We start from the raw sequence: 27,394 nt of genomic DNA on the forward strand, positions 1-27,394 counted from the left end.
CGTACCATGTTTTGTATTTTTAAATTGACTCTCTCTCTCTCTCTCTGTCTCACATACACGTTTGGTAGGCTAATGTCTGTCACCAATCAAGCTCCATTTTCCAACTAAATAAATTCTTTCCAATTTGGAGCTTCCAGTGGTCAACCCCCCATAGTGCTGCAAGTGGGGTGTGCGGGTGTGTATGTGCACGCGTGCACATATGCTTTTGTGTGTGTGTATGAAGTAGAGAACATTTTACAATAGATCTTAATTGAGAAGATGGACTGCAATCAGCACATTTTTGTAGGAAATCATTAAATCATTTCTTCCTCCCCTCTCTTTTTCTCTTTCTCCTTCTTGTGGTGATTAGTATGGTAATGATAGCATCCTGATTAAATCTGTCAGAAAAATCTGACATCTGCGGTCTCTACAGTTCTTGTACTAAGGAGAATTAAAGTAAGAATGAAAGGGGAAAAAAACAACTCTCCTAATTAATGTGGTATACTAAAAAATTACAAATGTCACTCTGGTAAAGGGGTAAGAGCTGAGACAAAAAGAACAAGGTTCATCATACTTTTAAAGTCTTTGTGGAGGCATATAAAGTTTTACAACTTGTGTAAAATGAGATTTCACAGTAGATTTTAATTGACCATAAAATGTTCCCTTTTGCCTCAACATGGGATGTACAGGGTTTGACCTTATAGTTACATGCTGTAGCTTTGATTAAAATCAAATAAAAAATCATGATTGTGGTGTTTGTTCCTCAACGCAATGCACTAAAAATACGATTCAGCAAGATGAAGTATATGAATCAAATAGGAAAAATTTGCATTTTTTTTTAAATAGTAGAGCACAATGCTTAAGACCTAGTTTCTCTGTCTAGTGTAATAGAAAGCATTATACACAGCATGTACTTTTCCCCAAACCTACTTTAGTAAAAGCAGAAATGCACCCAGTGGTAGGATCCTTACTGTGTTAATTATAGACTTGATGTATTTTTCTTTTTTCCCCCCTTACAATTTTGATCTGAGATGTAGACCTGCATACTTCAGTAAAAGCTGTGGACTTTTCAGACATAAAGAACCCCCACTAGAGCAACCTTGACTCTTTGGACTTTGGATATAGTGGATACATGAATTCTAAGAGTTGCTTTTCTTTCACTTTCCCAATATAAAAAAGCAGAAGTACAAAAAAAGAAAAGGTCTATTGTAGAAGGCTAGTCATGAAAGAGTGCAGAAAGTCTCAGGAATGTTAATGGAACCTTCATTTTATTCAGACTTAGCAACTGTCATTCACTAGAGCCATCTCTGTGAGTTAGCTTGTTCTTTTAGTATGTGTGCATTGATTAACTTTATAGTAACATTAAAATAGTTAAACCGTTTAAAATTTGTACTAGGTTTCCACACGATAACAGGCAGAATAGTAATTGTTAATCAGTCTAATTTTATTTACTGCCAATGCAGGAATGTCAGTTTTCCCAAACTGAGGATTTACTCTCTTTAATGTTGATATACAATATACAGTAGTTCAATTTAGTTTAAAAGAAAAAAAACAAAAAGTAAATTTTTTAACCCAACATTGTAGTAGAATGATTTTTGTATTTTGTTTACCTCTACTTGATATAGATCCCGAATCTAGTAAATCTGTACCTTTTATAATGTGTAATTAATAGAATTGTAAAATCTAAAATGTTATTTTGATTTTAAGTGACATACTTTTGTCTGATGTTTAACCTCTTATTTCTAATTTACTGGTCATCTCATCTTTCTCTGTGTCCTCTTAGGAGATGGCTAAGATATTGAACCATCCACGTGTCTATGCCTTCCTTCATGTTCCTGTACAGTCCGCTTCAGACAGTGTCTTGATGGACATGAAGAGAGAGTATTGCATTGACGACTTCAGAAGAGTGGTGGATTTCCTGAAAGAGAGGTAAGACAGGATGTGGACTCCTGAACACTTGTGTAAGAAGCACTTCGTTCATTTACTTAAGTAAAAATACGAATAGTACAGTATGCAATGACTGTGTTACAAGTAAAAGTCCTTTACTCAAAATGTACTTAAGTACAAAAGTATAAGCTCGAAAAAGCGGCGTACAATACAGCCATATTATTTAACTGTTGTACTGCTGCAGTGAACGATTCATGATTCCCATAAGACGGTTTATTCCTCATCACATTTTTCTTGTTTAGAATAAATATAATGAGAGTAAAACATTGCTAAAACAATTTGCGTTATCAAAATAATTTTCCCTTTGTCCTCGTTGTTGTTTTTTTCTCCATGGATCGGAAAATATTTCCTCTCTCCACCCAGTCTCATCCGGCTAAATATTTCGTGCATTATCAAAATAACTTCAGCCTGATGAAGATTAAAAAAAACACTTATACTTTCAATGGCTATTTTCCTGTCCCTTGTTATTGTGTGTGTGTGAGAGTGTGAGTGAGAGAGTGATTTAGCTGAAGACAGTATGACAAATGGACATGGGAGACACAAATAGACCATTCATACTAACATCCATATAAGCTGTTTTTCATTTTTCTTTTGTTGTTTTTGTTTAATCTTCTATCCAGCTACATACATTTAAATTATTTGCCAAAATGGTTTAATGCCATAATGCACTGTTGATGAAATGTTATAACCATGTGATGTTTCCAGTTGTTCAAAGATTTGACACTTTTAACGCGGAGCAAAAGACTGAATGACAATATTATCATAGTTATTCAGAAACGCACAGACTGTCTTTACAGGTTAGTTAGTGAAAACAGTTTTTATGAGGAATTGAAAAAGTTTACATACACGCACAGAAACCAGCTTAAAAAATAATGTGACTTCTCCTTTAGCTCAGAATTATTTTGGAAGCATGACCCACAGATTTGAACAAAAAAAGCTGTTGTTTTTTTCTCTTAATTCTTTCTTTCCTTGCTATTTGCTGTGTGTGTGGAGCAGAGTGACTGCTGCACAGGGAGAGGAAGTCAAGGAGACAAAAGCTTCAACTGTCTGAATGAAAAAATAATTATTTAGACTTATTCAAGGCATTTTGTTATTTCCAGATTTAGCCGGACTTTTGGCTGACATTGATTTTCAAACAAGTTTGCAACATTCTGTGTAATTCATCCTTTCTCATCACCACCTGCCCTGTTTGCAGCCTCTCATCATGCGCATGTGTTGTAGTAAAACGTTGTTTAGGAATATGAGCGAACATATACAAGACAGGGAAATCTGTGTCCTCCCTGAAAAATCTAATGTGGGAAATCAGGTTTCTGTAATCCTCTTCCTCAATTACAGAAACTACGTTTTCTACTTCAGTGACAGTTAAGGAATCATCTTTCTTAAGACATCCAACTTTAACCTGGATACTAACTGACTGACATCAAACCTCCCAGTTTTCCAGCCTTTACCGCTGAAGATCTTGAATTACTTTTTGAACTTCAGTCAACTTATAGTCAAGTTTTAACTATATAATGACGGAAAACGCTTCTTTTTTACTTTTCTCTTTCTTTCTCTGTGTGCCTGTGTGTGTGTGTTTGTATCGCAGCAGAGTGACAGCGCAGGGAGAGAGAAAAGAAAGAAACATGAATCTGATCTACAACAGTCTGAATATTTTAAATCCACAGGGGAAAATGACTTCTACAAGACACTTTGTGTAAATTAAGTTTTTCTGTCAGAACTTACACGGACTTTGTCTTAAAATGAGGTGGCATTGCCCCATTAACCCGTTAACAATCTCTACTTTCATACATTCTTTCACTCAGGTGCATGCAGCTTACTGTCTGCAGCCTTTGGTTATGGACATGCACAGTTGGAGAAAGCCGATTAGAAACCTGGTTACGCGTATACATGGTAGCTTATTCTGCGTTCTTCGACAGAAATCTACCTGAGGAAACCAGGTTTCCCTAATCCCCTACCCCGATTTCGGAAACCAGCTTTCCCGCATACATAACACTTAACAAATCAGCTTTCCCGAGAAATTCCATGTAAACGCAGTCACTATAACTGCTCCTGAAACTTGAGGAAATGAATGACTCTAGAGAATTTGGAAACTGAAAGATAATTAAACAGCATAGTTTGATTTATTGTCAGAAAACAGTGGCTTCAAATTCAAAGAATTTACATAAAATTTAAAATATCTTCAATAACTTAAAAAACACAGTGTAGCCCCAGCTGCTCGATAGTAGGTGGTACTTAGAGTTTATGATTGGTGATAGATTCATTATTTGAATGTGCTGCAGAACAATGAAAACCTACCAACACACCGGTAATTATGAAATATCACCTTTAGGCACATCCTATGTTTGGCATGAGTATGCCTAGTATAGTTGTTTTGATCAGCCTTATCATCTTTTTCACTGTATATTTGTCCTTTTCAGAATTACATTATATTACTAATTTCTAGGTTTTTATGACTGAATTGTCTTCTACCATGCATACTTCTAACAATCAGTTGAATAATTATTTCGTTAAGATTGTTAATGTATCCTTGTCTGCAAGCACAAGCACAGACTTTTTTCTTTCACTCTTTCCTCTGCTTTTATCACTGTAAATCACATAATGAAGTGCAGTCTTTATGTAATGATGTACAGAGAAAATCCTGTTACAGTGGAATAAGGCGGTTACAGGAAGCACAAACATGGTCAGGGGATTTTCCACAGTTGTTTTATATTTTACCATAATATTAGGGCTGATTTTTACTGAACTGCTCCAGAGGATTAAGTGTTTTTGAGCCACAGGGACCTTGGATGAAAGGCCTCAAAATGAATTATTTGTGGGTTGGGGATTATGTGTGTAGTGTATGTGTGCAGATGAGTAGAATATGGTAGTATTAATGTTGAACTTTAGCACTGGTTGGGTCGAATAGAAAGAGGGAGGTACAGGTCTTTATTTTACCAGAATGTGACACACAGGGGAGAACTTCGTTGTTTAGTGGTCCTCAGACCTTCCTCGGTTTCCCTCAGGTTTTTAGGTTGTTTCCCTGCAGGTTACTTGTTCATGACTTCTGAAAACCAATCTGGGCCTTTCTCCCAATAAGAGACTCACTCACGTGCCTGCCAGCAAATGTGTAAATATATTTCTTTATTTGATAAATTCTAGTTTCTGTGATTCTTTATGACAAAAACACTCAAAGTAATAATAAGGAAACTAATAACAAGTAATACAAATGTTGCAGCAAATCTGCACTTTAGTAATCGATGTATTGAAGTTTACATAACGTTAAGAGCGTATGTCAACTGCTGTGGACTTTTTTACAGTCATGGTCCCACTGGAATGTGGATCTGAATAGTTAAAGATATGATTAATCTGTGTAAACTCTGCAGTTGACTGGCACAATGACCCATGATCTGTACCAAGACCTTTGAAAACCTAGCACTCTCCTGTCAATTTCAGCTTGAGCATTTGTGTTTTATTTTATTGCTTCAATGGGTTAAGCCATAAAAATATTAAACTTTTTATGTGCTTTCTCTTCCCTTCACAGATTACTAGTGAATGAAGTCAATGTGACCTATTACACAACTGAACTAAAGCGTCTCTAAAGCATAATTTTGTTTTCTGTTGTCTCTACTAAATTCTCAACATGTTAGCCTTTGCAAAGTGTGCCAAAACAGACTTTTTGGCTGCATCTGATCTTATTTTATGATCTAAAATTACTTGACCTTTGCCTTATAATGTTTTGATTGTTACAAAACAGATGACTGGAGACGAGGCCAGTCTCTGGGTGGTCTCAGGGCTTTTCAGCGCATATATTAGACCAGCTGTAAAGGTGGAAACCATTATTTCTTGAGGAAAACATTTTATCACTTCACACATTTTAAATATACAGCTGTTATAAACACCCTGGTGATTCATAGAGCCGATATGCAAACCTTATATTCACAAGCCACTGGCTTTAATCCTGTTGTTGATGAGATGATAACACTGTTTCCTTCTCTCTTTAACATTTGGCTAAATAGTAACCCAAGCCTATGTGCCCTCGGTTAAAACAAGATATGACTAGATTCTGACTAGTTCTCACATAGATCATTTGAGTAATAACTTATCCTCTTAATTTTTATACTTTCTTACTTTCTGTAGACTTAGTTTCCAAACAGCAATTCTACTTTAGAGATTGCACCAATGGCATGTTTTTGTTGTTGCAAAGTAATAGTATAACACAAAATTAAGTTAATTGCAATGTTTTTAGCCTGAAGCGGATTACTATGTAGATCTGTATACATGAATAAATGGTTTATAATTAAATATGCATAACTTGAAGGTTATTATTTTGTTGGGACCGCCAAGGTTCAGACATACGGTGGCTCCTAGGGACAAAGCATGAACAAATATAAAAGCGCACACAAAAAGAAATCGTACTGCAAATCAGAAAGAGCCTACAAATTTTAAAACTCAAACAAAAAGGAAACTCGCTACAACACAGAAATGCAGAAAACGCTCTGTAGTAGCTGACTTTTCGGTGTATGTGTTTATGACTTAGCAGAGTGACAGCATACGGGGGAACGGAAAGATACAATCAGGTGATTCTCAACCATCTGAATTTTAAAAAACCGTTGGGGAAAGTGACTTCCACAAGGCACTTAGTGTTGGCAGGGAATTCTCTGACTGAAATCGTCCTGGGGAAACCAGGTTTCTATAATCCTCTACCCTGATTTTGGAAACCAGCTTTCCTCTTTATAAGACCTAAGAAATCAGCTTTCCCAAGAAAGCTGACTATAACCTGGTTACTTAAGTCCATGTAAACACACTCAGTGACAATTATTGCAGTCACTCAGTGACCACGTCTGTGTGGGTTTTCTCCTGGTGCTCCGGTATACTCCCACATTGCTAAAACATGCACATTAGGCTACAAAGTCTGTACACACAAGGTTTACAGATGTAATCCTAGACAAAACGACTCCTAACCCAGACACTCAAACACAAGATCATTGCTTAATCAGAATAAATTATGGCATTAAACAAAGTTTTGGTTGAGACGATATAAAGTTTGGTATCTGTTTTTGTATCTGTGAAACATAATTTTAAAAATAGAACAGATGCAGATAATTCCCCAGTAATTCAGATTCAATCAAACCAGTGTGTATATATATTTCTTTTCTTTTTTATTTATTTATTTATTGTTACATAGCATTTGAAATTCAATACTCAAACTACAAACTTACAAATAGACAATATTTGGATAAACTGCCCACTTACTCTAAATCTAAATGGTTATTTTCTTATCTGAAAAATGACCAAAACTATATAAAGGGACTTAATAGCAGTTCTAGGACGACATTTAGAGCAGCTTTCAGCCCGGGTTAGACTTCCTGCCTCAGTTGTCACAAACTCATCACTGCCGCTATCGACAGGGAACACTTCTGGTTTGGAAATTTCCATTTTCTACATTTCTGTGTTATAGTGTTTTTCATTTTTGTTTGCATATTCCTGATTGTTCCTGTTTTCTGATTTGCAACATATTTCTTTTTTGTTTGCGTTTTTGTATTTGTACATGCTTTGTCGCTAGGGGCCACCGTACAGACACGTGCTTTAATTAGTTCCATTTTGACAGTCTCAATTGATGGGCAACATTTGATGGATACTGAAGAAAAAGAGAGGTAAAATAATTATAACTCTATTAGAGCCTTCTTAGATTGAATTTCTTTCAAATCAACATAACTCTGTTGTGTAGAGAGCTGATTCTGAAAAAGTAACAATGGAAACATTTTCTGTTTTCTAATTTATAAAACAACCAGGACTGGATTGCTGAGAAGTCTTAGTTTTAGTAACACCTTTAGTATCACAACAAGTGATAGTGATGTGTTGCAATGCTCAGTGTGGCGGCAGAGAGACGCTGTGACTGTTGATATCATGTGTTGAGATCAGACTTTCTGTCTGTCACAGTCTCACTTAAGTGTACTATCTCTAAACAAACGGCTCTCAGATAGTGGTGTTTGTGTGCTCTCTGTATTCTTATGTTTGTGTATGTGCACATGTTAGTCATCTCTATTAGTCAGGAGGAGTGACAGGGTTATGTCAGACCTCCCTGGGTTATGGTAGGACACATGCATCAGTAGCGTGACTATACAGGATGGATGGAGCCTGTTAAAGACATACCGTCATTAGTTTGCGAGTTTCATACTTGCAAGAGCTAATGTTTCACTGCAATAGTAGAGATAGGAGAGGCAGCAGGTCCCTGAAGGCAGCGGGAAAAGAAAACACACAAACAAAAATTTAAAAAAAATGATTGTGGGGGATAAAGAGAGGGAAAGAAGAAAGGATTAAAAAAAACGCGGTAAGAGAATAGTAAGCGAGGCAGGTTTGCCGCTATAACCTGCCACCGTGGCGGGATTTGTCAAAACTTTACCCCTCCCTTCTCTTCTCCCCCTCCAGCTTATGATTCAGCACGTTAAGTAAGTGAAAGAGGGTAAGGGTTTCTGGGTGTGTTTTGACTATGCCTTTGATTTGATACCCTTATTTAACTACAGATAAAATAAGAACATGTACAACAAACAAACAGCCTGCTTTAGTCATAGGCACAGGGTACACGTTGCACACACACCCATGTTCTCAGAACTACTTGAATCTATATACTGTACCTGCCATTTGTTTTGTCATTGTCTTTTTTTCCCTCAATGATCTAAACATTAACCTCTTTGAGTGTCGTTCTGTTACTATTGCTTCTGTTGTTGTGGAGCTGTGGATGTGCAGAGTCAAACAATGCAAGAATTCCCTTCCAGCAGTTTATCTTAAAATCAGAGAAAGGTATGGGGATACGTATGTGTTTGCGTGCTTGTTTTATGCTGTTTGGAAATGAACTCTTTTAATCCAGGAAGGAAGGAAGGTGCCTACATACCTGTCTGTTTGTGCCTCTAAATCTGGTGTTGTGAATTGGCTCAGTCATTAACTTAAGAAGTGTGTGTGTGTGTGTGTGTGTGTGTGTGTGTGTGTGTGTGTGTGTGTGTGTGTGTGTGTGTGTGTGTGTGTGTCTATACTTGGACTTGAGTGGGAGAAATGGCTTGTGGATAATGAGTCTTGGCAGTTCCCAACACATCCTTGTCTTATTGATACTTCCCCTGGATAATACCATATTTCCTCCCCACACACTCACACACAGCTCATAACTTCACTATAATTACAGGATTTAAGTTTTCTTTCATTATGTAGTGTTAATTTATTATTAGGACTCTAAGACCACATTACCTATCCTTCCTGTTTTAGACAGAATAGAACACACACAAATGTAAAAGCATAAGACGAGAGAGTGAGAAGAAAAAACACAGATGGACAGAGTAGACACTTATGTAACTAGTGCGTGTGTGTGTGTCATCAAAATATATCAGAGCAGCAGTAAAACTCTCTCCTTCTCAGTGGTCACAAAGAGCAGGTGGTAAAATAGGTAATCCCGTTAGGTATACATACCTAGAACGAGCCTTTATCTTGCTTTGAACTACATCACCATAAATCTGAACTCTAGCTCTGGAGCCCATTTAATTTAAACTCAAAACACTGATAACATTTATTTGAAGATGATGTCATCCACTCTTATTTCCTGTTTATTATCAGCATACGTTTTTCATGACAAGTTTGAGGCAAAGTTGGTCAGACATCACAGAAGTGGTGGGTCAATATTGTCCTTTAGTAACAAAGTATCATTTTTATCATGAAACACTTTAGTGTGGGTTTGACTCATGGGCCTCAAGGTTATCTGTGTTTCTGCAGGACTGATTTTATATTTGATTTACCACAGTTTCCCACGTTTCCCTTTTTCCCTTCAAACAAATGTTATTTGTACACTTGTGTGAAGTACATTGACTTTCCCACTGCACAGAATACACTAAGTACAAACTAAAACAGCATGAAATCAGATTTACCTGTAGACACAGACTGTTTGTTCCCATTTTATTCATCTAGTATGATTTAAAAACTGCCTTGCTCAAAACCAGACTTGCTCAATCAGGGTTTGTTAATTAAGTTTATGGGTCATAAATACAATTTTGCATCATAAAGCATACAGAAAAACAATACCATGTTACATCTGAAGGTAACCACAGTTAGCAATGTGTTTGACTAGAAGACAAATATTTTTTTTAGGTATTGCTGATGCAGTACAGCAAGATTAGACCTGAATCTTCGCAGATATACATGACTGAAAATAAGGTAGCATGGCTGTACAATATGAACAGGTAAACAACCTTTCTCAAACAAAATGAAAAGTCTAGTAACAAGGCAGCAATGTGCTAACTTTCCATTTGCTGGCAACCTTCCACAGTACACACGCAAGATTAACTAGGTACATGTAGGATCACAGTAATGTTTAGCTGTCTGACTCACCTTTCAGTTGCTCTCTCCCTTATATCATATTTCTCTTGTTTGATTCATCCTTCTTCTGAGAGCTTATTTTCAAACGCACAGTTTAACTCACAGTTGACAGACCATAATCTGTTTGTGTTTGTGTGTGTGTTTGAGTGACACTGTGTTTGGGACTTTCCCATTGTGCAACAGTTGCTGCTGTTCTCAGTCTCAAGTGGAATGTCACACTTGAGGCTGAGAACAGCAGCAAGCTCTGCTGATTAAATGCTTCTGTGTGTGTGTGTTTCTAAATACCTGCACTCTGTGTTCCGCAGGGAGGCAAATTTGCCGCCACAATAGTAAGCATGAAGGTTAAGCAATGTTTGGCAGTGTTGAGCTATTAAACCCTGAGGAATGCACTGTTACCCCACACCATTACTGTTCATCTGCTGTTAGATGTTCACTGGGTTTTGGATTTCAGAAGTTATGCCAGTTCTGTAACCCAAGGCACTCAGACTGTTAAGAGGAAAACTAAGATCTTTCTGTTTGTTTGTACATAGCTTTTCAAGGAATATTGATCAAGGTCGAAGGTCATCAGAGAGACTGGCTAGATAATGCATATAGATGAATATATCGATATTGAATAGAAAGTGAAGCAGCAGTGAGCAGTGGTTTACATTACTGTGTGATTAGCTGTATTAAAGTGGGAAAAGAAGTAAAATGGACATCCCCCTTGTGAGCGGTGTAGTTAACCCTATTTGATATTATCTTTTTAACTGACTGTCTTGTAAACTATCAAAGTCCCTCTGATGTTGCTCATTTTACTGAAGAAGTCCCATATTAAGGGACACTAATTGATTTTGCTTGACATATTCTTTCTCATTCTTGAAAAATGCCAAAATGATGTCATTCTTGTGCTCTAGCAGCTGTCAGCTTAATGATTCATAAATGATTAGTTAAAAACAATTAGCCAGTTAATTATCTGTCTAACAGAAAAACTTACTAACTTCACCGTTAATCAAAAATCTTTCCTTCTAAAATCGTGTGTTGCCCTTCTGCTGCTGCTTCTCCCTATGTCATGTGTTTGATCTACTTGGACAAGTAAGCTGCTCAGTGCTGGCATAACTATTCCCTTCAATTTCATTGAATCCGTTTTCATAGATAGTTATGATGTGTGTAGCTACTTGTTTCAGCAATTTATGTCATATGCAATATTTCCATCTTTATGTGAGAGAGCAGTTTGATAGAAAAAGGACAAAAACGGTTTCACTAACAGTTACACATGTCCAACATTCATTGATGCAGGTAAGGCTGTTATGTCAAGCTTTTATCCTGTGCTTTTATGTCATCCATATCTGTGCAGGTCAGATCAGCACTGAAAGATAGCAAAATGAATTGTATGCTGCTGGTGTGTCATTGAAGGTTGGATTAAATTGAAATAAAGCACAGGGAGATCATCCATTTAACGCATGACTAAAATCTTACGAATGTCACCCTTACTCTGCAGCCTTCTTACTATATATAAATATAGAGAGAGAGAGAGAAAGAGAGAGATACATAGATAGATATAGATTGATATATATACACATCTTTCTCTCTCTATAGAGAGAGAGATAGATAGATAGATACATATAGATAGTGTGTGTGTGTGTGTGTGTGTGTTTGCATGTGCAGCTTGTGTGAGTGAATGAATGGATTTGTGGTGTCTGTGTGCTCTTATTACTCCTGCCTCAGACTAATGAAATGTGTATGTGTGTGTGTGTGTTCTCATTACCCTTTTCCAAGGCTAATGTTGTGTGTGTGTGTTTGCGTGTGTATGGATGCTAAATTGAACTGCATTTCTGCTCTGCTGTGTTCAGGCCGTTTCATTAAATGATAAAGTTTACTGATGACTCCAGTGGGATCATTATTTACTTGGCTCTCCATTTATTCCACAGCAGTCACCTCAATCTTTACAAATGACCTGCTACAAAGAAAGACAGAGGTTATTTTGTACTGGAGCTTAGGAGACAAATGACTTGGTATTCATGTCATAGACTAACGGCATTGCCAACATGTTTACACATTACATTTACACTTAAATTTAAAATCAGTTGTATACCTATTGCAACGAATGAGAAAATTTGCCTTAAAAAAACATTGTTTAAAAAAAGCATAATCGTACACATCATTTACAAATATTAAAAACTGAATACTATTCACCACCATTAAAGATACATAATATAGCTGAAGAGAAACAATAATTAAAGACATGATATGGCAAATTGTGAGAGTTCTTAATTCAGGAATAATGTCATAGCTCGGTGTATCAATATAGTACGGTCTGCTTGTGTGTGTACGTGTTTGTGTCTAAGGTTTTTGAAAAAAAAAAAAGTCTTCCCACTATCAACTTTCTGAACCCACGAGACATACTAAGAGAAAGCAAGGATTTGAGTAAATATGAGCAGGAGATGGAGGTTGAAAAAGTCTTTGACTCTTTGACAGCTTTTCTCAGACCAACTGAAGCCGTCACCTGTCTCATTCTGTCTTCCAACCAATAATTTGTCTGTCACCTCTCGACAGTCAGCTTTTACCTCTTTTGCAACCATCAGTCAATAAATGTCTGTATAGCAAAATTCCAGAATTCAACTGTCTGCTTGTCTCACACACCTACTGCATTAATTGGTGCTTTTTTAGCTTTTGGAAACATCCAATCTGCATATTTAGAACATTTGTACAATTGCAAAAAAAAGTAATGGCACTGTTAGCAATTTCTTCTTTTTTTATTTTTTATTTTTTTGCACAAATTGGTAATGAAAGTTGATCTGATCACAAATATCAGAAAACAATATTTCTAAGCTGTTAAAACACAGTCGTGATCCTTTATGTCTTTATTGAACACACCCACTAAACATACAAAGTGATGCAACAAATTATATGACCTGAAGATGAACTTATGTGTGGTTTAATCAAACGCGTCACAAAGAGTTCAGATGCTTGAGGTTTTTCACACAAACAAATAGAATGAGTTGGATGTCATTACTTCCATTCAGCCCTGTTATCAGATGTAATCGGGTATTAAGGACATGCTTGCCGTCACTTAGGTAGGGTTCCGACAGTCCCCTTCTTCATTCTTGTTGGTGGAAATGTGTGAGGAAAGTGAATGATAGCCAAGCAGACCTCTTTCCCTCTCTCTCTTTTTCTGGCCCTGTAAATTGAGCTGCTACATGACAGTGCCATTACCTCCAGCTGCCACAGCTAAATCAAACACTTAAGGATCTTAGTGATTGCCCACAGACCTCAAAAGTGTCCTTATTCTTTCCCCTTAGGTTCCTTCTGTCTCCAGTTTTAGGAAGGAATCATTTTCCAAATGATGAACTGGGTGTGAAATGCTTGTAATATTTTGTAAGTTCACATAAAAGCAGGACTCATAAACTAAAGTACACATCACATCAACAATACAATATAGATAAAAAAGATCAACATAAGAAAACCACACCTCTGAACAAACTGAGGAAAAAAAAGACAAGCAACATAAACAAAAATCAAGATGGAAACCAAGAAAGAACTGACCTGGATAACACCATGCAAATGATGTGTTTATTGAGCTTCACTGACAGTTTTCCATTAAATGTATTTCAGGAAGCAGTAACACTAAATGTTAAACATATGACATGATGTTTTGGTGTTGTGTGTATATGTGTGTGTGTGTGTGTGTGTGTTCTGTGGTTTTGATCACATCTTCAAAAGACGTTTGATTTCAGTAAGACTGCAAACAAAGCTACTTTTGACCTTTAAAGCACCACTGTTGCGTATACTGTATGTTTGAATAGGATTTAAAGAGGCAATAAGTCAAAAAAAGATAATTTCTCTTTTTTCTCATTTCACAGGCTGGTAAAAGTCAAGGTTATTTTGCAAGGTATCAGCTGTATGGATGGTTTCTGATATTAAAAACTCCACTAATCAAAAAGTATTTTGAGTTTGACCTAGTAACAGTGACACATCCGCAGCATTTTGAAAAACATACTGTCAACATTACAGAAATTACTTTGTGCTGCTGCATAATTCACAGAGGGAATTCATTTTAGCTTTCAAAACATCCTTTTAATCTAACAATCTAACAACAATGTGACAAGTGATGGACCAGCAAGTAGCTGTCTGAGTTTAACAATTGTCTTTGAGAAATTTCATAGTATTGGGGTGAATTAATATACTCTTACAATTTAAAAAAGGGATTTGTAATTTAAACTTTAAAATCATACAATTGTAACATATTTTCTGTGTATTAGTGGAAAGATGATTCTTATGAAGATCTAACGTTGATTGCAAATACCCGTACTGCTTGTGCTGACATAACCGCTGCTTATGTCGGACTTAAACATAATTTTCATACAGAGTGTTTACTGTGTCCCCAGCTGCTGCTTTTTTACACAGTCACACATGTTAGTAAAGCCATTAGATTACACATAAACGTGATCTGATTTAGCCATTGAGTTTTCTCAAGACGGCAGCTTTTTACATTAAAACGCTAATCTCCCCACAGCCCCGCGCTGTTCCTTGCCATGTCTGTCTCCTTTCACTTTGCGACTCCTACACTATAGTGCCCCCAGTGTGCCGCGCATTATCATTTCAGAGAACACACACACTGGAGCACAGATGGGTAGCACAGTCTCTTTCCGGCAAATGAATAAGTAATTATTTACCTTCCTCGATTGTTTTTCATCCACTCATCCTTTTATCCCTCCACCCATCGCCCTGTTTTCTCCTACTCCATGCCACACTCATCTGTTTTCTCCTTGCTGTCATTTTACCAAGTTCTTCTGTCCCACTGATATTACCTTCATCTTATCGCAGGGGCCACTCACTGGCATCTGTTTTGCAAATAAGCTTGTGTACTTGTGAACCTCTTTAGTACAGTATATATAATCAAGAGTGTGGCTGTGTCTTTATGGAAACTTACAGTAGTATGTACGCAGAAGTATGCAGACACATGTGAGGGTGAAGTAAAGGCGTTGTTAATAATTGTTCATTAGACAATGGAATGCTTTTTAAGCTTAATTCAGCTTATTGAGACAAATCGGGGGCTGGCTGTGTGCTTATTCTGAGTCTTAATTAAGACATCTCCTGCAAACTCATTCTACCAGTGTAAGTGTTTATTCAGACTGGTAGAGCAATGGTACTACAGTGTGTCTTTTAGGGCTTCAGGGGATGTAGTGTCTTTGCATTCATAAGTAGCTAAGGAGGTACAGCATGAAGCTTGATTCATGGTCCTTACGACTCTGAATCTGTGCAGAGACTACGCCATAGGCTTACACTGTTGGGAGCATTTATACTGTTGCTGTGTCTGTGTCGCATTGCAATTGCACTGCCAAACTGCAAGTTGGCGGTGGGGTTTCTGTGCAAGTGATGGAAACAACCCTTTCTTGGGAGGTCCAAATCAGGCTCCGGCAGAGGGGTCTCTGTAGGGTCTTTGCAGTATAAATGAGTCCCTCCAGGATTTCACTTAACATTTTTTTAAAGCGGCCCAAAATGCCAGTTTGTGCATTTCTTTGAAAAACAAAACCCAAAAATGTTATGTATGTTGCAATTTTCAAGGTGGTGCAGAATTTACAGGGGATAAGTTTAAGTGATTGTTGCAGTTGTGACTGATGAAATTAAACTTTAGTAAGATTAGCATGTGGCTAGCTGTTGATGAAATACGTAGGGATATAGATATAGATATAGAGATAAAATATGTGTGTATTTCTCATGTTTCTGTATGAACCTACGTCTTAGCATACTGTATGATTTTTGTTCTTTTTGATTGTAATCAAACTTGGACTTTATCTAATTACTTTAAACTTGATGCACTCTGCAGCAATTTCTGTATTATTTTTCTTTATTTTATTAGTAAAGAAAACTTTGTCTGATGTCATTCTCTAATCAATACTAATCGTTGTTAACTCTCCCTCCAGGCCTGATGCACCAGATAATGTCCCTTTAATAGATCCTGTTCTGCTTTGTCTGTTTATCTCCTTTTCACAAACCAAAGGCCCTCACTTTGTCTTTCAGTGTGTTCATTGTGTGTCACTGTTCTTGCAGCTCTCAGTATTTGTGAGATTCTCAATTCTCTTTCAAATGGTATACAGTATTTATCATCAAATATATCCTGGTTTAATGTTAAATTGCTATGAATACAGCTAGTTCACAGAAGGTGTCATATATCTGACAAATACACTGTGTGTAACTTAGCATTGTGTATAAGCTTTACTGACAATTTGATACATTGAGCATTTAGAGCATTTCTGACACCTAAAATGCAAATGTCATGCAAAATAGAAAGTATGGAAAAAGTTGAATGGGTTTGGGGAAAGTGTGTTAGTTTTACCCACTGTTTAAATTCTGTTAAGTAGTTTGTGACCAAGGTTCATTCCAGGTTATGCAAGCAAACGTGTTTTTCAGTTTTGATGTTTTAAAAATAGCCCTCTTCGTGTGTTGGTCTAATTGAAAGCAAGTTGAATCGAAATCGAATCTTCTTTCCTTCTTGAGCTTCTTTCTTTCTTTCTCTCTATTTTTGCTTCTTTCTGTTTTTTATACATTATTTTTGAAAGGTGCACAATAACAAGATACATTTCTCCTCTCTTGTTTTAACAAGGAGAGTATCAGTGTGGTTCTTGTTCATTATTATCACACATCACACCTCCATCACCCTTAGATCTGACAGCGACAGAGGTGTCAAAATGACAGTGGGTGTGTGTGTTTTGGCTGATTTTTTTTTTTCTTTCTCTCAGCCTCCAACTCAGGAAATTCACAAAAGCCAATTCACACCAGTATCCCTGCTCTTTCCCTTAGTATTACATCTCTATGTGTTACTTTGCACTCATGTCCTGAATTGTACATTTTTGTGGGCAGAAGTGTAAATTTTTTTACTACTGCTGTAAGTCTATAAAGGACACACTGGCTGCAGTATAAACCTCCTCACCACCACTACCACCAAAGGGCCCCAGCAAATTAGAAATAAAAGTCTGGGAAGATGTGATTATATGTCAGGGCCAGAAAAAAAATTCTTGTTTGTTCATACTGTTAATTTTATTATCCTTTTATATTACATTTTATCTATATATTATATACAGATGCATAGTATTTATTATAGATATGTTTCATTCTTGTGTTGAGAGTATAAAGCAGGAATAAATAATGTGATTTTAGAAATATCTTTATAGAAAAAAAGTGAAAAAAAAAAAAAACGTTGCCTGCAAAAAAAAGTTGGACACAAGTCAAGACAGGAAACATCAGGTCCAGAAATTAATCTGGCGTGCTTCGTATCTTAATGACACTTTACGTGATTAATTATTGTCAGAGGCTACTGAGTTGCAAATGGTCCTTTGTTTTCTAACAAAGTAAATGATTAAAAATATGTGTTTTGTGTTACATTTTCAGAGGGTTTAAAAGCAATGCTGGGGGCCATCCAAGAAGTTAATTGTAATCATAAATAGAGAAAAATAGCTTTTCGACCATTTCACACTCAGGTTGTTGTTTTTTCATTTATGAAGTTTTACTTTAACATAGTGCAGTTGTCAAGCAGATCTAAAAGGTCAAGGATGCCTGTGCCTGCAGGCCGTTGGTTAATATTAATGACCATCAGCCAATTGGTACTCATCAATAGGTCAGAGGTTATCATTGGGTTGCAGAGGCAGGAACTTAATGTAATTAAAGATGCATCATGTTGTTGACTGCAGATAAAATGTCTTGTTTTCTCGATGTCTTTGTTAAGCTGTCTTTCCCATTATTAGTCTGTCGTTTATGTGTGTGTTCCAAGCTTGTCTTAATGTCTTACAGTTTTTATGGATTTGAACAGGCAGTGGAACATTCTTTATATTCTTACTTTGCAGTTCATTGCTTGTGCTTGGTAAGCACTTCTGCAGCCATGTTCTTACCTATAAGATAAAGCAATGTGTACAGTTAAGGAATAAAAACATCAGAGGTAAAAAAAAGATCCCTCGGTGGGTCGTACTAAATCGAGTTCCAGGAACTTACGGGGGGAGAGAGTAGGTGCCTCTTCGCCAAAGGTACCCTTTGATGTCACGGGATTGATGGAGCCTGCTTGTCAGACTCCTCGCAGTCACATTCTCTGTTACATTGGTGTATAAATCGTGGTTATGTTGAAATTGCACGGAAAAACAATGAGGTTAGTGTTAGGCACAAAGAACTCAGGGTAAGGTTGGGTTTAGAAATGAAATACAGAAAACATCACACATATGTACGTCCTTGTTATAATACACATGTTTCTAACATTGTGGGAAAGTCCTGTGTCTCAGTCCCCCAAAAGGTGGCCATCAAGATGAAACGAAGGGGGGAACAAAAAGAAGCATTCCCAAATCACTGATCCCTTATAACATTCTGTCTTCCTGTAGCAGACTGTTTGCCATATAACATATTACTGCATCTAAAGCATAGCAAAGCTTGTAAATGTCTTGGATTATTACTTTTTTTTTTTTACTTATCGATATATTGCATAACATTTCCACTCTGGCTCTAAGGAGTAAAAAACTGTAACAAAATAAAATTCTACCTCCCAACACTCTGCTGCTTAGGATAATTTGTGTCAGAAAATATGTTTTTGTCGTTTGCTAATTTTGCCACTTGCTGGTAACATAAAGCTACTTTAGCCATTAATAATGATATTGAATGCTTTTTACACCTTTTCTTTGAAACAGGTAGCATCATCTTAAAACAGTAGACGTAGATGTATGTAAATGTCAAGTATGTACTCTAGAGATAACAATCCTCTGACAGACAATGATGATCTATCATTGGAGTTCTTAAGCAAGGCATCCATCAATACAAACAAAATGCATAGAACTAATCAATGCATCTATTCTCATACCCTGCTGGCTACAATTACCCCAGAGAGCCAGCCAATAATCAATAGATAAGGATTTGTAGCAGTGTTTGCCTAGGGTTTTGATTGGCTCTCTCGATCTTTCTCTTAGGGTCCCAGGAGTTACCATTGCTACAGATATAATCTGTGGTTTTCCTGGTGAGACAGAGGAAGACTTCCAAGCAACATTAGCTTTGGTGAAATGCTATAGATTCCCCAGTCTCTTCATCAACCAGTTCTACCCAAGACCTGGTACACCTGCCGCAAAGATGGAGCAAGTACCAGCACATGTGGTGAGTGCACATGAGCAGACAAGGACCCCTTTATTGCTAGTAGTCTTAATCTTAGACTTATTTCAACTGACCTAATTTTAAAAACTCAAGTAGCTGAAACCATCTCATGACAACAGCAGTGTTCTCCAGACACAGTTTGTCCAGCGGCTTCATAAAGTATTCAGACCCCCTCAGTTTACACTGTAACCCATGAATAAAAAGTGAAAAACTGAACGAACACCTGGGCAGGACTGAGTTGGGATAAAGGGCAGTGCCCATAACAAGACATCTGTCAGTTAAGCCAACGTGGCGCAGTGTTAAAGCTGCAATATCCTCTTTGATAGCAATTTGCTATCTGTAACATTTTGACAAAAAAGGCTGTGCATTTAGATATTTCTAGACTTTGTGAAGCAGTTTTCTTCTGACTTCTTCTTAAATGAGAGATTTCTCACAGTTAAGATCTAAAGACTATTTGAGCTAGTGCATCCTGAGGCACCACACAGCTCAGCTCCTGATAGATTCTGTCTCTTCCTCTCTATCAAATACAAATGAAACAATTAGCAGCTAATGAATGTATAATTGTTTGCAAAGGTGTGGGCAAGAGAGAGTATGTAAGAGAGAAATGCAAATTACCAGTCACATTACCGTCAGCAGCTACTGCATTTTCTTGACCCTGTGTCTTATGTTTCTCAGCTGCTTTGGTCTTTAGCAGAGCCACATTTTTGTAATTCATATATTTGTAATTACTTTCAAAAGTTTGATTCATAATTGATTTAAATACCTATACTTCAGTCAAATTAATTTTCATTTCCTAATTAGCAGTAGGATTTTCTACTTAAAACGGCAGTAGTTGAATATAATTTTATATTAAATATAAATCTGAGAAATTGCTTTCTCATTTTTATATTTTTCAAATTGTTTTAGGGAATTTTCCTTTGGTAGTTAACATATCATGAGGCAGGAATACCATTTGTTTCTCAAATGACCATTTTCTTTTTTCATGTGATCATTTTTTTAATCGGTGTTTGTATTTATGTTTTTAATGAACTAAAACAATTTTGATGTTGTAGCTAACACTCATCCTATAAACAAGAAACACAATTGTCAGCTCCACACACACACAGGCACGAAAGGGTGGCCTTTAAAAGAAGAGTGACAGAAGGACATTGTTTTGTTTACATTATCATACTGGATTTCAAATATCTATTTTACATAGTCATTTTTATAGAAACGTTCAAGTAAGTTTTTTGTGTGACTTGGAATTGTAAAAGGTGAGAGAATCTAAACAACATGCTTGAAGCCCTGCAACCAGCATACCTGCTTTATTGGTGCACATATCATCAGATCATCAGTCAACACGCACCTGTTCCTACACACATACACACACAGACATACAGACGCACACAGCAAGTGGTGGCAGTTAGGCGACGTCTAGGCCATGTAGGGTCAGTCATTAATAAAGTGCACCAGATGGTTTGTCTGGAACACAACTGTGCGGAATAGCCACAGGAGGGATGGATGGAGAACTAGATGAAGTAGGAAGAGGAGGCAGAAGGAGGTCTAAGAGAGTGAGGAAGGATGAAGTAAATAAAGTGAAGCAGAAAGAAACAGCTATAGAATATTGCCCATTGTGAGCCTTGATAATGTACCACTCGTGAAAAATTTGACCAGCCCTTGAGTGATAAGTTAATAGAGTGGCACAGGTCAATAAAACTAGATAACAGGAACCCAAGAAATACACTGCATTTTTCTGCACATCGGGTTTGAGGGATTTCAGCTCATTCCTCTTAACAGAATATCTGCAGCTCAGGCATGTTTTTGCATGTGTTGCCTGCTTCAGGTTCTTCCACAACATTTTAGGATTAGGTCTAATCTTTGAGTCATACATTCCAAAACACAAAAATGTAACAATTCTTTGGTTGAACAAATTGCATGTTTAGGGTTGTTTTCTTGTTGCATGATCCATTTTCTTGTAAAACTCAGTATACTTAGCTCCATAAAAGTTGGAAGCCACCCTGTTGTACAGACAGCAAAGCGGAACTCAATGATGATACTACTGTTACCATGGGAGATGGAATATGGTTCTTGTTCTGGAAATATTGATTGGTCTTCATCAAACATAATTCTTTTACTTTAGCCAAATTGTTCTACGTCTGTCTCATCCATCCATTGTAACCTCCCAGATTAGCACACACGTTGTCTTTAGTGTGATATTTGTCTTCGGATCACTCCTGGAATGTTAACAATGGTGTTAAAGGTTTTAAATTGGTACTTGAACTGTATGGTAGTTTACTGGTGGAATCCAGAAATTATTTTTAACCCTTTTCACCCTACTGAGCATTAACAATTCTTTTACTGCCTTCACAAATGTCCTTTGTTCAAGCCAGAAAACTTCAGCAAACCTGTGGTGTTAAAGTCAGACTTTGATAATGAAGACCCAAAATCCTCTACTTTAAATAGGGCAGACTGCCCTTATCGTAACACCAAGGTTAATGTCAGTGTACAAAAGTGAAAAAGGAGAGTAGGTTCTTCATTATAAATCAGTTTTATAATATAGATCAGAAAATTTGTTGGGCAATTCATTATTTATATAATCTTGAGTTCCTGTCTGCAGGAACTTAAAAAAAGACTTGATTCAGAATTAGCTTTCTTCCTTAAATCTATATTCTTTCCCCCAGTAACAAGGGTCATATGTGGCACATCAACATAACAAACTAGGAGCAGATCTGCAACAATATCAAAAACTAAGACCTACCCAAAGTAATTACGTTTCTGACTCTGAACACAATACAAACATAAACACACTGCACTGTCCCTGTAAACCTCTAGCAGTATGTACTTGTTTCTAACCGCTGGCTTATGCTACGGCTCTGCCATTTAAGTGACAGCAGAGAAAGCGAAACTCTTGATTTTTGCAATTTAGACATTTTTCACATTGTTTAAAAACATGTACAAAGTTACTATGTTCATCTAGAAACATACAAGCTCACACTTTCACACAAACAAACATTTATATTTCTATTCTTGTTAGGACCATCATAGACATAATTCACTTGTTACACCCTTACCGTAACCCTAACTGTCACAACTAAATGCCTAACTCTTAAACTTAGTCTTAACCCTTAAAAAGCCCTTTTAATTTGTTAGGACAAGTAAAATGTCCTGCTTTGATAAAAGATCCTAACTTGATTAGAAAATAATTTTTTGTTTTGGCTCTAACTAGTTTGCAAATGCAAGTATATACACGCACACACACACAATTTTACTAGCAGTGTGGTTTCACTTTAGTTGTCTGATTTTCAACCGTCACAAAAACACTATAGAAAAATACACTGACAGATTTGAGTGAAGCAGAGGAAAAACGCAGAGCTGGTGACCATCCATCTGCAATGAGGTCCAGGTGTTGTGTGGTATATCTAGGTCTAACCTATTATGTATTGCAATAGATGATGTATGGGAGAAAGCTAGGCGGAGGTTAGTACAGAGGCAGATGGAAAGAATAGGAGACCACAGCGTGGAGGGATGGAAAGAGGGAGGAGAGCATGTTTAGAATAAGGGAATGTGAATGCTATTAGCTTGGATCTCTATAATCATCCCCAGGTGACTAGAACTTAGCCTTGATAAATGGAGTTGCTGAGTGCTGAGTGGTGTTTCTGTGTGTGTGTTGGGATGTGTGTTGGTATGTGAGGAAGAGCTGAGAATGAGCATCTGCAGGAGAGAGAGACAGGAATAAAGTGATAGAGAATGAGATTAGCCGTTCTATTGGGACATTGTTTTTAATTTCCCCAGATTATAATTGGTTAAGAACTCCATTACCCACGAGGCACTAGTCCAGCAGATGTCAATGTGAAACATCTGGCTAGCCACTAGTAACTCCATCTTCTGGCTCCACTATCATTTATCTATGCTTGGACACACACACAAACACAGGCATACTTACTCACATATGGGTCTGCTTTTTCCCCTCCCTCTGTCTCAAAATACAGACACTCTCAAACAGCTACCAGGGGAGATAATAACACTCCACTAAAGGCAGTCTAACAGGTATTAAGGTTGAGTTAATGGTTAAGTTGCTGTCTGGGATCAGGTAGGTCTGCACGTGATTAAATAGGACCCAGTCCACTAATGGAGGGGATAAAACAGTCACAGTTTTTGCTTGACATATTAAAGTGCATTTTCTACCCAAATAGGTATCAGTATGCTGCTAATTCTAGAGTTCTAACTAGCTAGAGGTGGAGACAGCAACTTTATTCTGCAGGGTGTAAAAATAGGTCTCCTGAGTCCTGAGTTTAAAGAACTAACAAAGCAGTTAGTTGATGCTGCAGAGAGGTAATAAGGAAAAGAGAAACAGAACATTGTTAAAAGACACACAGAGACAAAATACTGCCAAGATATTCTTTTACAAGCATCTCAGCACGTCGTACAAGTGTTGCATGTTGACATCTCACAGAGCTGGTTACAAACTTAAAGCTTTGATCCGTATGTTCGGTCTGAAGACCGTTATTCCCCTGTTATAATATTGTATCTATAAAAGTATTGTATTCAGCTCTCAAAAAACCATAGCTTAATCATGGATATTGCACTTCAGAATTGCGTGTTTTCACAGTATTTTGCAGATAATTTAGCATGTTATTTCTAGTAGTCAGGAGTTTGTGTATGAGTTCAAGTGTGTACATCCTTGTAATGTCAATTCCCATTAGAAGCAGCATTCATCACTGGTGCCAACAACAGATGGATTTCATTGTAACAACAATCATTCATCATCAACGTGGTGGCAGGTTCACAGACAAACACACACACAATTTTAAGTAAGCCAAAGTATTCAAATACATAGTTTTAAAGCAGTTTTAATATTTCGTTTAATATAGCTTGAAACCTCACATTGTTTGTTTTGGGATATTTCCTTCCACTTTTTCCCTTAAATGAATAATTTTGTTGTGTTGGCAGTATGTTTTGGATCATTGTCTTGTTGCAGGATGAATCTCCCCCTAATTAGGTTTAATCTCTATGTAAATTAGCAGCTGTTTCTCTACATCTCTGAATTTATTCTGCTTCTGCCATCATGAGTTATATTGTCAATAAAGAGTCTTTTCCAGAAGCAGAAAAACAAGCCCAAGACACGTCACTATCTACACCATGCTTCACAGCTGAGCTTCGGTGGTTTGGCGTGGGCCTTTCCATCATTTTCATTAAGGTTAAATTGATGCAGAAGACCATAAAAGTTTGTTTCAGAACTTTTGTGGCTCTTCTCTATACTACATGTTTTGCAAATTTCAACCTAGTCTATTAATTTTTACTGCTGATGAGGTGTATGGCCACTATATTTCTACTCACAGCATCTTCTTAAAATGGTGGATTGTGTTCATGGCTGCTCTGTGGAGATTGTTGGTGATGTCTCTCACTGTTGATTTTTCTTTTTTTCTTTACAGCTCTCACAATTTTTTGTCTTGGCTATGGCTAATATTTGTGCAATGCCTTTACAATTCCCAAAATTTTTTTCACTGTGCATTTATGAAGTGCCCTTTTTCAATCTTTGTATGAAACGGTTTATTTTAACTCCTGTCTCGCCCCCCCTCCCCTTCACTCTGTTCTTATTGGCCAACTTGCAGAAGCATGCCAGTGGGCCAAGCAGAGCAGTGATCCATGGATATAATAAGAGTGGGGATGCATGCGACCAAGTACATTGTAGGTTTGCGTGTGGACTCAAAATAGACATCTATTTGTGGACAACATTTTTACGTATGACTGTCAGAAATATTTTGTGAGAAAGGCTCAGAACGTTCTTGTTGATAGAGCAAACAGAGGCACAAGGTTCTACATGCCTTCAGCTCACAGTTTAGAGCTTTGGCATTTTTTATGTGGACATCAACCATCACAACTATTATATTACAACTAAAATGTGAAAAAGCTAAATATGGCCTTCTTTAAATGAGGATGTTCTCATGTTTAATATAGTTCAATTAATTAAAATATAAATACCAGGAAATAAGAGCTGTAATGCAAAACTTTTGTCTATTCTGATCTGAACCCCTGATGTCTTCAGCCATCCTAATGCCTTTGGAGGAGACAGTACCGGCATACAGGCACATTACACACATTACATCTTATATTGTGTTTTGTGTGTATTGTATGAAGGTAGATAGAGGGATTTGTTTTCTCTGTGTCCCATCTTTCAGTTGTCTTTTAGGGGCTTACTTAGGTTTGTTGGTCTTTGAACTAACTTGTATTCACTATGTTATCACACCGTTCTTCCTTTGGATTGTACACTGATAAGCCACGGCATTCAGAACACTCTTGTTACGCAGTTTGATCTGGTACCTATAAATCAGGGTGAGCATAACATTTTGTTCATACTGACCTCTGTCCACCATAACATTAGGAGCTTTTCATGTTTTGGCTCATCGCTGTACACCTATTGTGTGAGTCCGTCTGTGATCATGCATTGTATGTGTGCCTGTGGTGTTTGTTCTTCTGGACGGGTGTTTTGTGTATTATTGAACTGGATAAATTCTTTAGGGAACTCATTGGAGGTTGAGAAATCTTTACCTGCGGTCTGAATCTTACAATAGCACGAAGACACACACACACACATAGCTGAACATCACCAAATAGGGTGTGATGGTGAGAGTGATGAAGGGATGGAAAGAGACCTAATGGTGTTGAGGAGTGATGATGAGAGGATTGCTCTCACCTAAGGTGCTCCAGGCAGAAAGAGAGAGTAAAGGAGGTTGTGGAGGGACATACTTATAAAGGGGGAGGATGGGCAAGAGAGTCGAGACTGAATGAAGGGAAAACAGAGGAGGGGTGCATTGAGGGATACTGTATGTAGTAAAGGAAAGAAGATAAAAGTATTTGGAGAATTTGTAGAGCCTTTGGCAGAAAAATGAGAGGGAATCAGGTGAAAACAGGAATGAGAGGATGAGACAGACGAGACCAGAGATTGATTGTATGGATCACAAGACACCTGGGTGAACAGAATGAGTGAGAGATGAGTAAAAATGGATTTACCAGAAGTGAACAGATAAACAGATGGAAAGAACACAGTAGGGATGTAGTGCTAAAAAAAAAATAGTAATTTCCCAGAGACACATAAAGTTGAAGTGGCTCAAGGCAAAGGAGACAGTCACGACCGTTAAACTCTAACACTCTTATTTGTCCCTTTTTCCGATGCCTTTGCTGTCTTTTAAAATTTTTTATTAATGTATTTTTTTTTTTAAATTGCCACATAATTGTTTATCTTTTCATTCTTTTTGTCCATGTAAACAAAAGTCACGGTAGAACAACCTTCACCACCAATTTTAATATAGTCCTAATTTACCATTTACTTAATGTCATGGATGACAAGGGTCAGCATGGTCACTTTGAGCAGTCTGCAGCAACAGAGTCCCATACACAGCAAAAGTGTTGTATAAAGTGCCCAAATTTAATACTATACTAAGTAAAAGTGCATGCATTGGCTCAAAAAACATTTCTACTGCAAGTATCGGGTACAAACAAGCATTACATAATTATCTACTTTTTACTTACATTTCAAAAATAAAAGTCCTCGACCAAAAAAAGGTGCATTGAGCTGATTTTACCCACTTATCTGTAGGTGCTGGCAGGTGGTTAACCCATCATCATACAACAGCATTTAGTCATACAATTTTATATTAAAACCAACAGGTGGTATTAATTGTGGCTAATTTCTGTGTAGTGACAGAGAAAGAGAACATGGCAATAAATAACATCCTTTAGTTACAGTAGCATGTACATATATCCTTTTTCCCTTAGCCAGACATGGCCTAATCAGAAAGCTAATTAGCGCCCTTTGTAACTGCATCAGCCTCTTGTAACAACTGCCACACATCAGCCAGCCATGTCTCATGCTTGTCTATGTCATTACACATTAAGGACATGCAAGGTTAAGGACAGACTTTAGGACTAAAATGAGAAATATTTTCTGCAAGTGCTGCTGGGCATTGTTCATTATGTATTTTATAGATTTAATGAGTTACTTTAGGCATTGTTCTTAATAAAAATGATTTTAAGTAACCCAAAAGTTAACATG

At 37.1% G+C, this 27,394-nt stretch overlaps 1 protein-coding gene across 2 annotated transcripts in view; it reads left to right on the forward strand.

Annotated features, from left to right (window-relative positions):
- cdkal1 (CDK5 regulatory subunit associated protein 1-like 1) overlaps positions 1 to 27,394 on the forward strand; it is a 196,009-nt gene that overhangs the window by 118,123 nt on the left and 50,492 nt on the right. For both annotated transcript variants that reach the window (XM_067510364.1, XM_067510365.1), the window contains exons 10-11: positions 1,763 to 1,908; positions 19,185 to 19,365. In XM_067510364.1, coding sequence (XP_067366465.1) covers positions 1,763 to 1,908; positions 19,185 to 19,365 — 327 coding nt within the window. The remainder of the gene's footprint in view (positions 1 to 1,762; positions 1,909 to 19,184; positions 19,366 to 27,394) is intronic.

This window comes from Channa argus, chromosome 7 (assembly GCF_033026475.1).
Source record: "Channa argus isolate prfri chromosome 7, Channa argus male v1.0, whole genome shotgun sequence".
NCBI classification, from domain to species: domain Eukaryota; kingdom Metazoa; phylum Chordata; class Actinopteri; order Anabantiformes; family Channidae; genus Channa; species Channa argus.